Genomic DNA, 16,692 nt, shown 5'->3' with positions numbered 1-16,692 from the left:
AATGACTTATTTTTATTTTTTGAATCCCTGAAGTCACTTATTCGCGGATCCCCAAAATAGCTTTTTTGAACTCTATCGACGTGTTTGGTCATAATACATTTTCTGTTAAAATATTATCTTGGAGGATTTACTTTCAACGGAGTTACAACCAATATATCGCACCCCCCCCCCCTTTAAACAATTTTGGGTTTTAAAATTTTTCGTACTTTAATTTATTTTTAATTGTGGACAACCGAATGAGCAATTTGTTCAAGAAAAAAACTAATTCAAATCGATAAATGAATTTATTATTTGAAGAGTGCTTTTTCAACATTTTCCGTTTCTTCAGTTGGTAGCTTCCACAATCTGCCTTTTGTTGTAGTAGGGTTAGCAATTATGAGTACATCTCTACGGGAAATCCGTCCTGCGCCTTCTTTGTTTGGGTAACGGTAAGAAGCAGCTGGTCCGTGTGGGTGAAGAAAACATCATTCTACCTCTTGTTGAACATCGATTTTCATTAGTACACATGCCAACCACCATTTACCGTCTCGTTTAACAATAATGAAACCACGAATGTCTGACCGAGGTAGCGTCTGATCCTCAGATACGTTCCCAACTTTGACTGTGACACATTTAGTTGAGAATGAAAGTAGTTTGGTTTGCACTTCAGTTTTCGTCATAGCCACAATTGAATGAATAGATCGAATTCCTTTAACCCCTAAAGCATTTTCATAGCGAGCTTTTAAACTACTTTCCATTTGGTCTATTTCCTTTTAGCTAACAAATTCAAAAGTTATTTTTGGAAGACATTCAACTGATTCCCACTTTGCTTTAGCCCACAAGAAAAGTTGCTACGGACTCAAAATTATGGTGTTGTTTAGACTTGCCATCGCTGCGAGTCTTTTCACACACCCTTCAAGACCATCGCAGGGACCTTTGCCGTGGGACGTGGCAGAAAAATGCCATTCAGCGTGTATTCCATTTGTGTCCTCGTCATGGTAGCATAGATTTGTAACGTTTTTGAAATTTTTGTTTTGGGAAGGAACACCATCTGAGAAGAAAACAACGCTACGCAAATCTGATAAAACTTTCTTCAAAAACTTGATAAGTTTCAATAAAAATAAGTGGACAGATGTAGCACCGTGTTTCATGCTGTCAGAGATAACCACATAATTCACATGAAATTGACCTCCGATTCTTTAAATCTTTAGGGTCTTCACTTTTATAGATGAGGACAATTGTCGCCAGCACAAATGACGTTGTTCTTTCAGGCATGTTTTTGACGTATTCCGAAGAGTCTTTTAATTGCTCAGCGGAATACAAGTTTTGGTAAAAATGGCGGATTTCTTTGTACATTTCGGTTTCATTCGTGGTTTCTAAACAATTTGCTCCGATTACAGAATACAGAGGATGTATACCTTTAGTTTCTTCTGCAACTTGCAATCTGTGGGAAGGGTACTTTGTCTTTTATGAGAAATCAATTTTCGTACGTATAAGAATAGCATTAACTTAATCTCCTAAGAGTCTCAATCTTTCTTGTAAGACTAATTTTTTCGTTTCAGCCACGGAGTCATTTTCAAGTTTTTCGCTTTATAGAATAATTTCATTTTTCTTTGGTTTTGAACTGTCTTTTAGATATTCTTTGATTAAATTTTAATTTTAAATGTTGTAAGCTGCCACCAGACAACACTTTCTTCATCTCGAGTCGGAAAACGTTTGCACCATTGAAGCCAGTGAAAATCAAAAACCCGTAAAAATTGTTTGTCATAGAGAACTGTATTATTCAAACACCAGGTGCCACTAATGTTAGTCGGAAACTCGTTTAATGAAAGTTATAGTTCCAGAAATACCGCAATATGATCAGACTTACAAGTTAGTAATATCGAACTCGCTATTCGGTGTACAATTGAAATCACCGGTCAGTTTTCTCATATCAAGATTAATAAAATCCAAGACTTATATCGCTTCTTTGTCTGACTGTGGAATGTATACGTTGTAGATGAAAATCAAAATATTTTGATTCTGAATTCCAAGATCGTGCGTTGCAGAAATCCGGCTATAAGAGTATCCGTTAATGTAGCAATGTTATTCTTTACACAAAAGTTAAAATTGTACGACCAGCCAATTCCGGCTCGGTGATTCGAATAGACACTAAGATAATGAAAATACGGGTGTGGTAAAGCGATCCCACGAGGAATTTTGCTAATATAAGTTTCTTGCCAACAACAAAAATTACTTTGAGTCGTGACCTTAAGTTAATTTCTTATATAAATTCACTGGTAAGAAAAAATTTAAATTTTTTAAATTTGAACCTTTAAAATTTTAGTTATGTAAAAATAAATATATGGTTTTTTTTAAAATAATGTCTAATTTGTAGGTTTTCTTTTGTAAGATTTCTTCAAATTTGTTATCAATTTTTCTAATTTCCTAACTTCGACCGGATTTTTTTCATTGTCCGTAGTAAAATATTTTGCAATTGGACGGGGTATTTTGTTTCCTTTCACTGCTTCTAAAAATTGTAGATAACTCTGGTGAGGTAATTTTCCATGAACAGGTTGAGGTGGGAGAGTTACAGAATTCCTTGTCATGTGCCGATTCGTATTCTAACTCAGTTGGTTTTCGTTTATTTGAAAATGCTGAACTATTTACTGAGATAGATAAGCTTCCAGGAGATAAGGGTTGAGTATCAGAATAATTTTTAATTGGCAAGATATCAGGAGATTTTCAGACGAAATCTTTTTGAATAGAGCGTTCTCCAAAATCGGTGTGGTGTGCTTTCTCCCTATTGAGTTCGGAGGACGTGAAGGTTTGGCCGGTTTTTTCGTGTTAGAGAAAAACATTTATCTGGCAAACCCGTAAGAAATTGAGAGCCATCGTTTTTTAGGAGTAGCGTAGTTTCTAGCCTAGGCTTCACTAATTCCGGCTTTCCACGCCATTTTTCTTATTTTAAATGATTTTTGTAATAAATGTATGATGGCAAATAAGCAAAATAATAGTTCCAAATCCACGGGCTTAAAAAGAAACTTAGATCATGAAAATATCCTTAACCCCAAACATACTTCAACACCTAGGGTGCCTCCTACAACTCATAAAAGGTACGTCTCTAAAATATTCATATAAAGACAGGACATAAGCCGAATTCTCTTAAACCAAAGAATAACAACAGTTGTTGCCGGGAGTAGTGGCGTACTCCTGTAATCCCAAGCGTCTGGGAGGCAGAGTTTGTGGATGGCCGTGTGAGGAAGACCACCAATCCCGCAACGGGTGGTCGGAATACTTCCGCCACGGTTGTCCCCACCCCGGTCCCCACGTATCCCCCTGTTGGCGTGGCCGTTACACTTATCTCACCCTGATTTATCAGTTATTGTGTGCTGGTGTCTAAGGCCTTAGGTCGACACCGATTTGTGTATCTCAATAAAAAATTAAAAACCAAATTTGTTAGTCCTGCTGAACTAGCTCTATAGTCTGTATGAAAAGTTTGACGGCTTATGGACCGATTTTATAGAACGCTCTATTGCATTTTCATTTAGGATATTTTTTGGCTGTGGACTCTACATTCTCTACAGCTTTGGGTTGGACCACCGACTTTTACAATGTTGGTGTACTATTCAAATTTGGGAAATTTTCTTCCGTTATCTCAATAGATTGATTTATCGAGTTGTTATTGGAATTTGGCTTCGTGCCTGCCTTTCATTTTGGAGCATCTACATTTATTTCGTTATCACCTCTCTGAGCATTATTAACCTTTGAAGCTTGGTTTTCTTTGAATTTACGGCATTTTTCTCTAATGTGACCTTTAATTTTACAATAATCGCAAATAATGCCTGCTTTTTCGAACTTCAGTTGATTTTCTCTGGTAATTCCCTCGCTAAAGCAATATACCCTTGTCTACCAATTAACTCTTCATTACGTCCATTAGGGTTAACACACAAATGCCTAATATTCGAGGTTACTTTCCCAATTTTGTTTTAACATAGGAAATAGTACTTCGTTAGGTATTCCCGGAAGGACATTCGATAAGATAATCTTTTCAGAAATTTTGGCAAGGCCTTCAACATTGTAAGTAATGTCATCCCACTCAAAGCCGGACATGACAAGTTCTTGAGCTAATTCTTTGGTTTTTAGACAGGCTAAAATTATTGAGCAATAAGGGGTACTTCCTTTGCCAACAACAGAGTTAATGGCGCATACATAATCAATAGCCGCAATTGTAAGGATATCCTTAAAGACGACGCCATGTTCCGTAATTACGGCAGGAGGAATAGATCGAGGTTTACCTTTATCGGGTGGATCCTTTCCAGACGATATGTCACCAGAATGAGACCATGATAGCGACATAGTCGCAAGACACGACTAAGCCTTACACCATATATAACATAAATATTCATAAGTATGCCTCTGTATAACATTTCCATTGAAAAAAATTCAATGAGACCTTGTTTCACATACATTAAGCGGACCAAAAAATGCAAAATGCTTATAATCCTTGCGCTATTGAAAAGGTTACCATGGAAATGTAATCATGTGATCGCGAGGCACGAGCTAAACTTGACATGGGCAAAGCCAGAAACGCGCGAGGAATTCTCACCAACTTCCGTTTCCCATCAGTGAAGTTGATGACGCGTATTTCGTCACCGAGTTGTAAGTGACGTAATTTACGTCATATGGCATACTTATGAGTGATTAGGTTACATATGCTTACACATAACGATACGCTAAATCGGCGGAGCGAAAAAACAAGCGTCTGAACTCGACGACATCCAGATGATAATTATTATTATTATTATTATTATTATTATTATTATTATTATTATTATTATTATTATGTTTTATCTCATTTTCAACATTGTATCTGTCGTGTTCTCACTACTTGTATTTTTCCCCTTTCGTCCCTCCCCCGTGTTTAACCTTGTAGGTACTTCGGTACTGTTGTTCAACACGATAATAAAGATTTCATTTCATTTCATTATTATTATTATTATTATTATTATTATCCTTAACACGAAATTATTTAATCCATGAGTATTCAACTCCTTCTTGAGAGACGTGTTTTAACAAGCGAATAAGAATACAGCTTACACAAACAGATGGTAACCGTTTATCCCTCGAGGCTTACGAATTCAGCTTCAATTCTTAATTGTCTCGTGTGAAGAGATTACGCTTTCTTAATTATTGTCAACTAGGCAAAATTAGTTTATATATTATTAAATTTTATCACAATTTCAATTTATGAACATAAAGGAAATTTATGAATTTCATTGAGAAGAGGAATTGGTGTTTTTCAAATTCATTTTCAAGGTGTGCATACTCACAAGGAGACATCCCGAAGTGTAACCCACCGATTTTGTTCAAACTCGGGGGATTGGTAGACCTTCGTGTAACTTGAAAAATCCTAAAGGAAATTTATTCAATGGGCAACCGTTTTACCATGGCAACGAAAAATGTTTTTACAACAACAAATGGAAATTTTCCCATTGAAAATAACATGGGATTCTGACCGATTCCTAGGACCCCCCTGTGAAAAATTTTAACAAATTTCAAAATTTCGAAAATGCCAAAAATAGAAAAAAATAAATAAAAATTGACAAAAAAAACAATAAAATTGATCAACTGTTGATCAATTTGAGGTCAAAATCCCATGTTATTTTCAATGGGAAAATTTAATATTTTGTGTTGTCAAAAACATTTTTCGTTGCCATGGCAAAACGGTTGCCCATTGAATAAATTCCCTTTAGGATTTTTCATGATACATGAAGGTCTACCAATCCCTCGAGTTTGAACAAAATCGGTGGGTTACACTTCGGGATGTCTCCCTGTCTCCCGCTTACGTTTTTAAGAGCTGAAAAAATTTCGACGTCATACAGTAACTTGTCTACAGTTTTAAGGTTATTTCCGTCGGATAATCGCGTATTATCCGTTGGATATTCGTGAGTTAAATAAATTCGTGGCCTTAATAATAATTTTATTTAAAAATAAATAATTATTTTAAATTTACGGAGCATTCAAATTTCTCGCCACTCAAACAAGCACGGTTCTAATTTAAATCGAAATGAAGAGAATGAGAAACAGCAATACGTATTCGCGATGAAAAATAAATGTTGAAGTTTCTGTTTACCTTCCTCGAGAAATTAAGCAAATATTAACGTACCTCCGAAGTCAACTACAAATAAACTTGGTTTCAAGACACCACCTTAGGCGTGATTCATCGAGCGACTTTTAAGGCCGTTAATTAAGGTAGCCTGTTTCAGGGTTGGACTTAAGGATATTTTTTATAGTAGTCAGCCTGACTAGTGGGGGTTAAAGGGGGGTATACAAACAAGGACAGCCAACATTTTGCTTTCCCCGCCAGAATTCAAATAAGAGTTTATTCTCACTTGACTTACGTGATGTAATTTTTTTAAATAAAATGGGATTGATGAATGATGAATTTATAATACGCCATTATTTATGAATATTTAGGTAGTATGAATTTTAGTAGTCATTTATTTCGTTTATTCCCATTCGACCGAAATCCCATTCGACCGAAAGAATTTTAAAATGTAGCCCAATTGGCGGGGTGATTTGGTATTTTATTTATAAGGTATGTACTATCGAAGATCCATGTTTAGGTTAGGTTAGGTTAGGTTAGGTTAGGTTAGGTTAGAGTTGGTTAAGTTTACTATTTCAGTTTTGATTGAATTACTTTTCTTGACTAGGTGAAGATAAAAATATAATTCATGCTCATTCCATTTTATTTTCAAATAAATGCATAGTACAAAGATATTAAAATGGCATAGCTAAATAAATACCCTCCTTTATTAGCTATCCGCTCCATTGCAAACGACTTCAGTAACTAAATTGAAAACATAGCAAAAGCCAATTTATATAGCAGCGTTCGGTCGAATGGGACACATAAAAGCGTTCGGTCGAATGCGACACATAAAAACCGCACGTTTCGGCGGAATTCGGTCGAATGGGACACCTCAAAAACCGCCTTCGGTCGAATGGGATTTAGGTCGAATGGGACTAAAGCATTTATTTTTGTGCCTCATGTCCAACACTCTCCGGATTACAATACTTAGGAGGGTGTTGGCAAGCCCTTCATGCCACGCGAGCCAACAGCATCCTACACTTATTATTACCGTTAACCTCAACAAGTTTTTATGGAAATAGGAAACGGAAGAGCTTGGGGAGATAACTTTCAGCCATTACCACAAGTTGGGATTGAACTCCGATCTTATTGCTGCGAGACAAAAGTGCCCCCCCCCCCCCCCCTTTTCACTCCGTGTTGGATTTGTCGAGACGCCGAAGATCAAAACTTGAGATTGTAAAAATTTCTGTCTTTAACAGGAAAGACGTGCGCCGGAGAAGAGAAGAGTACCGAAGTCGGAGAAAGCGACGGAGGCCGCCAATTCCCGGAAGATAAAGACAAAAACGAAGTGTTGGTCGTCCAGGAAAAGTCCGGTTCCACTTCGCTAATGAAAAATCGCCTCGCTTCTAAAACCACCAAATTGCTCATTTTCCGATCCAAGGTACTTTTCTATCTTTCTTTCTTTCTCGGCCAATAAGCGAAACAGCCGAGTGAAGAGAGGAAATCAGAAGGTTACAAATTTCGCGGTCAATATTGAAGCGCGGGGTACTCTACACTGGCAATTACTATAATGAAATTTCAATCCACCCCAAAAACGGATCAAGTACCGCCGTAGCGGAGAAAACTAGCGGAACAATTAAGGGCGTTGATAGTCGGGGATCAATGAAAAACGTCGAAAGAAACACCCTGAATAATCCGATCCTAGACAGCGTGGAACATTTTAACAAGTTGAACAAGACACGAATTAAAATTCGACGAGTCGTCTTTTTTATAAAGATCTAACCTTCAAAACTGAACTGAACTCTTGCGAATCTCATGACGAAAGCGATACATGAAAACAAGCTCGGCAAGCGTAATGACTTTATAGAAAGTGATTCTGATTACAGCTCGCTAAAGAATCCCGCTTTAGCTTTAAAACAAAGTGGAAACGAAAACCAGTCACAAGTATACAACCCCCGCATTTAATGTTCAAAATTTTTAATATTTAAAGGAGAGTAAACGCGATTGAAAATGTCTTAATTGGAACGTTCGCAAATACGTCCATCTGCAATTCAACTTCGCATCAAGAGCGAATTAACATTTTAGAGTATACAGGTAGAGTCAATTAGTAATTGAAAAGAGCTTATATATCAAAAGTAAAAATTTCAGTCAGAGATTCCAACAGTAGACTGTTTTCGCCCTTTGGGAGCTCATCAGTACTGTGTAGGAACTCGGGCTTTCCTCGGAAATCTGCCAGTATCAGGAAATCTAATATACACACCCTGGAGGTATAATAGAGCTTATATTTTGAGAATAAATTTACCTAACCCGAACTCTCAGCTCGTTCGATTGTTGCGCTTAAATTCAAATTTCGCTCGAAACGAATATGGAGAGGCCGCGTTCACTATTTGCCTTGATATCGATTCAAAAAGTTTCGAAGGAGTTGTGTGAGCCAGGCTAAATCATTTCATACCGATTCAAACAGATTTCTACCGCTTACGTGCGAACGTAACTTAAATTCGGTAACTTCCTTACATTTACTTGTCGCGTTAGTCTTTAAAAGTTGTCATCGGAGCGGATGACCCCGAAAACTAAACTCATTTCAAAACTATAGCTAACTTCATTTTCTAAATGATTGACGTTCTCTCGGGATCGTTTCGTAGCCTCATTAATATCGAGGTTCCTTTTAATAATCCATTTTAATCCAGTCCTCATCGTTAGGAGCGTCATTATAGCGCCAAAGAAAAGCCATTTCTAATCGTAAGAAAATAATTAAGTAAGGGAATTTAATTAAGATTTGAGCACAGAAGAATACGAGGTGGAATTGAGGCGCGTAATAGGTACACTGAATGTCTTTGTATACGCGATTTATGAAACATGAATATCAAAATTAATTATTCTTACCGTTATGTAAATGAAGGGTTATAAAACCAAAGAATGAAGCCTCAGACTTCTACTGAATATTAAAATAGAACGTATAAACACCCGAAAGTGGGATTTTGGTATAATACGTCACCCGTAAGCTATTTAAATATTAACCGGTAAGTTTCTTTGTTTAAATTTTTTTCTCGAAAAAAATCAATTTAAACATGGATAATGATTAACCGTCCCCGACCTCTAATTTCTATTGACAATTGCTCGCATCAAGAACTGAAATTAAATGACGAACACGCGGTTAAGCATTTAGATAAGAATAAGAAAAAACCGTGAATATTAATATTCGATTTATTAAGGTCTATTCAAACGAGAGAATGTTAAATTTTAAATCAAAGTTTTTAGCTTTTAAACCCCAAATTCGTAAAAACCGTAACGTCCACGAAATGATGCGCCGATTTCGAACGTTAGCTTATGAAATTTACAAAAACCTTCGATAAAGTGATTTTAACTCGGGCAATCAACAATGTTGCCTCGTGTGAAAAGGCCTAGATTCTGGTTTCGTAGCTATCGATCTTATACATATCTAACGGTCTTTGAATCCGAAAATTTAGGTTGTCTAGACTCAAAATTTATACACTGAGGTCGGATAAATTAAATTAATCTTTAAATCAAAACTCCAACTTTAAGGTAACTCTTATGTACAATGAGATGATCTCTTTCATGATATTAAAGTAATTTCTATAAATTCGATACGACTCCCCAACTTGTTCTTGAGATTGTGCAGTCAAGCCTATGTATTAAGACTTAAGTGGGAGAGCTGGAGAAGCATCGTAGAAGTGAGGAAAATGCGGTAAACAAAAAGACCGCGTTAATTATGGAAATGCCTATTTCATTATACCAAAGACTATGAAAGGTTTCACATTTTGCGTTATTTAAAGAATAAGAAATGACGAATTTTAATTAAACTTAAAAGAATGATATTATTTATTCCTAAAAGGCAAAATTTTAAAATAGAGATAATTAAAATTGGGGAAAATTATTTACTGTCGCGTGAAATTGGGTTACTCTGATAGTATACAATTAATAAACTTGGATCTTCCAAAACAAATAGGCGGACCAGCATCCAATGAAATTTTAAAAAGCCCACGTCCAGAGGTTTCTAATGGTTTGCTTCTAACATTCGTTAAGCGAAAACCAGTGTGGACGGATAAATTTTAGATATATTATTATTCTTTCAATGCCTGTTACCTATCAACTACCTTCGTCCATTTTGCCTCCGCTGTAATATAGTTTGTAAAGCTCTTTACTTCTTTAGTCTATAGTTCCAGCATCTAAAGATAATAGAACCCGACTAAAGAGAAAAACGTTGTCGATTATTTATGATTAGGAGAAAAAAAGTAGAGAAAATTGAATCCGGATTTCTTTACCCGTTCCCAATTAAGTAGCTTTGGAATATTAAAATAAATTCGTAAAAATGATACGTAAATACAAACGCGCGGTAAAAATGGGCCGATGCTGCCAAATTTCTCTAAATTTTGTTCTTAACCTGATATCCCTTTTAAATAATAGAAGTGACGATTTGGAGAGGTAGAGAATGGAATGAGCTAAATCTATCTATTATTTGAGTTCGATTCGACGTGTTACTTCGTAAAGAGGCGTTTCTAATAAGGGAGAGCCGTTCCTTTTTCATTTTTCCAGGTGGAAGGTCAGCGAGTCAGGAAACGTCACATCGTGCTGATGTTGTGCGTGGTTGTGGCCGAGTTCTTCGTCTGCTGGACGCCGCTGTACGTCATCAACACGGTAGCCTTGTTTCTGGGTGAGAGGTTCTACGTCAACGTGGGGCCCAATTGGATTTCGGCGTGTCAATTGCTCGCTTACGTCTCGTCGTGCTGCAACCCCATCACTTATTGCTTTCTCAACAAGCAATTCCGGAAGGCGTTCATCAACACCCTGGGCTGTCGAGTCAACTCGTCACCCCAACGCTCCTACACGAATAAAACTCTGACCGTGCACCGGGAAACCTTGCAGCTGGAAGCCAGCAAAAAGTCACCCGCTCCGCTCTCCTCCGCGAATCCACAAACGCCGGACCACGAGTAACGGATACTCTTCGATACAAGATCTTATAAACGCCACAATGAATCGTTCCAGAGATTGAAACGGTTACGAAACAATGTTTGAAAAAATGCCTCGACTGACTCTAATTTCGGGACATTTATCGAAGTTTTGGCGGGAGTTTAAAACGACGAAATAAAAAATAATCAATGCTTACATGCTCTACGCGTTTTAGTATACGATGCTTAAACTCTCTATAAATGTCGTATCATCAGAAGAATTTGAACCGGAGTTATCGGAACTCTATATTTTGATACTGAAATGTACGAATTAATATTTATTTATCCTCTCTAACAATAGTTTTCATAACAGGGAGAAATTCGCACGAACTGGAGAAAGACCATTTGATATTTACGAGTTATTTTAAGGGGTTGTTCACAAATAACGTAACGCAAAATAAATTCCACTTTACGACAGCCCCATCTTCCCGTCGTAACGATGAGTAACAATTGAAACACAACCTCCTCCCCCCCCCCCCTTCAGAGTTACGTAACAAATAGTTCTTTTTATAAAGTAACGTGGCCTTCTTGTTTTAATGTGGCTCACAGTGTCTTACTTTTGCAAGTCTACGAACGCGCTCTACACTCGCCAGAGAAATATGGGTTTTTCTAAAGCACGTGAAAATCAATCGTGTGAAGAATATACTAAAGCTGTATATATTTACAGGGTGTTTCAAGGGGTTATGCAAAAAGATAAAGGAGTTGTAGGGGGTGAGTTGAGAAGTATGCCTGTTTTTTTCCCATTTTTCCTACGATCAGTTAAAAGAGCGCCAGAGAGCTTCAAAGTGTGGCTTGCAACATGCGCAAAACCAAGCAGCGGGAAAATGCGACCATTAAGGTTTGAGTTCGTGTGATAAGTAAAAAAGAACTTTGTAAACAAAACCAGGTAACCAGCGTAAAAAATTCAACTTTAACAGTATTTAAAGTCCCTGCTGCTTGGTTTGGCGCTTGTTGCAGCCTACTTCCATGAGCTAGTAGGCCACACTTTGAAGCTCTCTGGCGCTCTTTTCACTCATCGTAGGAAAATTTTGGCATAACCTTTTGAAACACCCTGTATATATTATATTTTTACTATTTATTCATTTTATATTGAAACACCCTGTATATATTCTATTTTTACTATTTATTCATTTTATATTGAAACACCCTGTATATATTCTATTTTTACTATTTATTCATTTTATATTGAAACACCCTGTATATATTCTAATTTTACTATTTATTCATTTTATTTTATAGAAACCTCTATTTTCATACCCCTCAATTATAATAACAGTGTAAACTCTAAAACTATTCAATTTCATTCAAAATTAAGCCTATTTCTTTATTGCTTTAATTCTTGAAAACTAATCATCCGATGATTATAAATGAGAAATTAAAGTAATAAATTGGGACTGTTAAGGTCTTTTCACACGAGCCAACTTTTCAAATCAAAATGCTGAGTCAGCAAAAATGGTGGATCAACTCATCGAACTTTTATTCACACGAACCAACTAGTTTACTCAACTCAAGTTGACTCATCTAGTTGGATCAAAAAGTTGGCTCGTGTCAAAAGGCCTTAAGTTGAAAAAGAAATTTGGTATGTTACGTAGCATTTGAGTGAACCATATCCCCCCCCCCTGTGACAATCAGCAACAAACACACTTCCTCGCCTTTCTGCGTTACGTAATTTGCGTATGGCCCCTAAACATGTTTTATATAACACGTTGACGAGGCTCCTCGCAGCTTCCCTTTTATCCAATTTCTCAAGATGGGCTTGATGTCAGCTTCGAGTAACTTTTGCGGAGAAATAAAAGTTTCGGAAGTAGAGAACGGGAAGTTGCTGCTCAACGGTTGGAGCCTCGCATTAAATGAGGGGTTCGAGAGTGTTTCAACTCTCTTTGACGGAGATTTCGAACTCCCGACCTAAGCTACGGTCACGGTAGAACTTAAAACCCTGTATAAGTCTGTTTGAATGCCAGTTTCGACCAATCAAATTCAGAGAAACAAGCCATTTAAAGTGGTATTAAGCTAGTGTATGAACGTGGCTTTAGTTCGCTACTTCCGCGGGGTTTTTTCTTTTTGTTACTTAGCTTTCCATAAAGAAAATTACTCCCAGATTTCGGATCAGTTTTAATAACTTTGGTTCATTTACTTCTGGTATCATTGATATATAATTATTTTACACGTAATTAAACATACTTGACATTTTAATTTTAAATTAACATATGTTAGAAATACGTAATCGTGATTACTACCCGGTTTAGATTTAAAAAAGTATTTGTAAAGTAAATAAATCAGTGTTGTTAATAAAAAATTATTTAAAGGTCAACGAAAGAGATAGGTTAAAATGCTTTGGTACAAACTGACGCGCCGTTTTTGGATCGCTTTATCAAGACTAGCCAGCTTATTGAGTAGTCAAAGCGCTCACCCTAAGGACTTAGCGCAAAATTGCGCGAAAAATGGAATGCTTGATCCTTATTGGAGCGAAGCGAGGTGCTGTAGACGGTATAACGGGAGCTTCAGAAGCGCGTTCATTATACAGCCATCAGACTGACAACAACGTGGAAGCGTAGACCGTACCGTCGCCTGTTTAACAACTCTATTTCAGCGCTATAAAATCGACACGCTTCTCAGTTCGATATATTTTCACACAAAAATGTTTTAAAATAAACCGAAAAGTGAAATTTGCAGCTAGAACATAGCGCCGATTTGATTTGGGTCGGGGCGGCTTTGGAGAAAATCACCCGGCGGTTTTTGAAAGAAACAAAAACGTTTACGAAGAAAAACTCAAAAATAATTTGGGTGGCTGGATCAAAATTTATCGGCGGCACGCGGTTTGGCGCCAGATACTATATCGGCGACGGCGGCGTTGGATCGGCGGCGCTAGGCTCTATTTGCAGCGTTTGAAAAACTAGTTTGATTTAAAAATACACTAACTCCGCTTTCAAAATGAGACTTGGGAAAACCAAAGATAAAATAGACTTCTTTATTTTCTCGATCATGGCGCTAGTCTAGAACGATAGTAGAAACACTCAATTCTTTTCTCACTTGAAACCTTTATTGGTCCATATTTAGTGTTTATTTTTTAAGTGCACCCTTAATTAATATATAAACAACAATATCCGAGCTATAATTAATTATTTTCATCATAGTTTTTATATTTATTCAAATATAATTACTTAATAATGAGGTACGTGGTTTTAGATTCAAGAATTACGAGATTTCGATCACTTTGACAGTGGGTTGGATCGGTTTAATGTCTGGAAACACATTTAGACATCAATATTGATCCCCTTTCTTTTCTATGAGCAAACAAAATCAGGAAACGGATTCGTAATGATGTTTGGCCACTCAGATTCGAATTCACATTTTAGCAAATTAAGCCCCGAAGCCCGGACAAACTAACTTTCGCCACCAGCGAAAATTTTAAATTTAATAATTCAACAAACAAAACTAGAGCTTACCCAACGCGTAAGGCTAGAGACAAATTATTTGAGCTAGAAGATATCGGATAAACCCGGAGTCTCTCGCCTGAGAGCTGAGCCTGCCCAAAGAATCAGAGCGGTAACGAGGGGAAATTACTCTCTGTAAATCCTCAATGAGAGAGAGAGAAGGCTTAACCTAGCGAAAGTATATTGAGCTAGCTAGAGCCGAGGCTGGAGTAACGGATGGTGTAGTTTGCGCGGGCTTGCAAAAAGGGAGAAACCAGTTCCACTTTTGACAACGACGTGATTCGATTCCCCGAATTGCCCTTTCTCGAGAAACGCGCTCGGAGCGTGCTATGGAATTAACAGCATTTTCGACAACCTTCATTCGTCCGCTCCGGCGATTGCCACTCTTATCACTAGGGTTACTGTCAACGGAACTTTTATATCCCAATTATGACATCATGCACCTAAGCTATATATTCTCCGAATGCCGTTGTGGTCGGTAGACATAATTACGTTCGCTTATAGTGCCGACAATTTGATTCGTATTGAAAATAAAATTAATTCTAATTCATATTAATGATAGTCATAAGTCATTAGATGACTCGGGCTTAAGGTGGTGCCTTGGGTATTAGCGTAGCCAATTATTATCATTATAATAGTGACTCGGTGGTTCCCAAGTTTCCAATTTTAAAGGTCGCCAATTTTGAAGGTAGAGATCAATATTCTCAAGATCGAGGTCGTCCTTATTAAAATAATAGTAATTTTGTTTTATAAGATTTTAGTATATTTACGAGATAGAGATTTTCTAGATTGAGATTGCCATTTACTAAAGATCACCCATTTGAACACCCCCGTTACACCAAAATCCTAAAGCAAATTTATCATATAAAAAGCAAACGAGATGTTAAGAGAACGGAGAGTAGCGATTTTAATTAATTTGAATTAACGTCACGGCTCAGTAACAATGGATGACGTATCGCGGTTGGGTGTCGTTGAAGTTTAGAGAACACTTAATCACTTGTAATTACTTAGATCAGTCTCTCCAAAATTCCAGCTTAAACGTTTTGATCGTCAGGATTTGACCTAGAGGTCAGCATTATCTATTAGTCATCTACAGATATTTGGCTAATTTCAATTAATTTAATCGTTGAAATTTTAAAATTTATTTAAAAAAATTATCTAAAATAACTCCAGATCTCCAGTTTATAACTGAATAAAAATTGGTTCATATTTCGATTAATTCATACAAAAGGTAAGTCAAGTTGATAAAGAGCCTCGAACTCGAAAGCTCCTATGATTTTAAAACAACCTTAATAAAGGTTTTCAGTTTTTTTAAATGCCGCCATGTGTAATTTTTCTATTTTAAATTACCATAATTACAATTTTAACCGTGGATATTAACAAATTTTGCATATAAAAGGTAAGTGGTAGACTAGGGATATTTCAATAAAAATTATCTAAAATAACTCGTTCTCCAGTTTTTAGCTGAACAACAAAAGGGGTTCATATTTGGTTTAATTAATTTAAAAAGGGTAAATTTTCATAGAAGAACTTTGATCCAAAAGGGTTTTCATTATAAACTGATGAAATTTTTAATACCTCAAATATCCTTGAAACACTTGAAATTTATTTAGTCTTGTAAACAATAATTATCTTACTAATTTTCCATTGAAACTTATATTTATTTTAAAAACTTCATTTATTTACTTTGAAATCAACTTTGTGACTCGTATTAACGTTTTATCCGTGCATAATAGATAATAGTTTAAAAATTAAGTTATTTAAATATTTTTTCTTTGAATACGCCTCCAAAATTTATTCCTAAAAGATAAATTTCAATTAGATAATTTAGATTGCAACATTTTTGAAATATAAATAGTCTTCGCTGATTATTATTATTAGTTAATACTGTTAAATGTAATTATAGGGATTATAGGATTAAGAGTTTATACATTAAAGGGGCTCCAAAGTTCGGTGGCAAAATGTGTGTAAAGTCAGTAAAGTGCGAAATTTACGGTTAACTCTGCCCGCCTCTGCCAAGGCCGAGTGAGGGGTTGGGGGAAGGAAAAGCATGCTCAATTTTCTTTTTTTTTTGCCACCGAACTTTGGAGCCCCTTTAAGTTGTTTAGGGGATGTATTTGGAATAAAATAAATAAAGGTAAAAGTACCAGCATTTATTAAGAAACAAACGCGCAGAACTGCAGGCAATGGTCAATCAGTTAATTTTCTTGATGGTATTTATAACAGGATTAAAACAAACCAA

The 16,692-nt window shown here is 36.4% G+C and overlaps 1 protein-coding gene across 1 annotated transcript in view; it reads left to right on the top strand.

Moving 5' to 3' along the window:
- Positions 1-11,002, top strand: part of LOC149947378 (cholecystokinin receptor type A-like) — a 37,820-nt gene extending 26,818 nt beyond the window's left edge. The window contains exons 4-5 of the mRNA XM_090170888.1: positions 7,309-7,490; positions 10,604-11,002. Of these exons, the coding sequence (XP_090027014.1) occupies positions 7,309-7,490; positions 10,604-11,002 (581 nt within the window). The remainder of the gene's footprint in view (positions 1-7,308; positions 7,491-10,603) is intronic.
- Positions 11,003-16,692: the final 5,690 nt, after the last annotated feature.

Source organism: Leiobunum rupestre, chromosome 4 (assembly GCF_980474605.1).
Source record: "Leiobunum rupestre chromosome 4, qqLeiRupe1.1.hap1, whole genome shotgun sequence".
NCBI lineage: Eukaryota > Metazoa > Arthropoda > Arachnida > Opiliones > Sclerosomatidae > Leiobunum > Leiobunum rupestre.
Note: the sequence above shows the minus strand (reverse complement) of the source record. Positions and strands in the feature narration are given on the sequence as shown.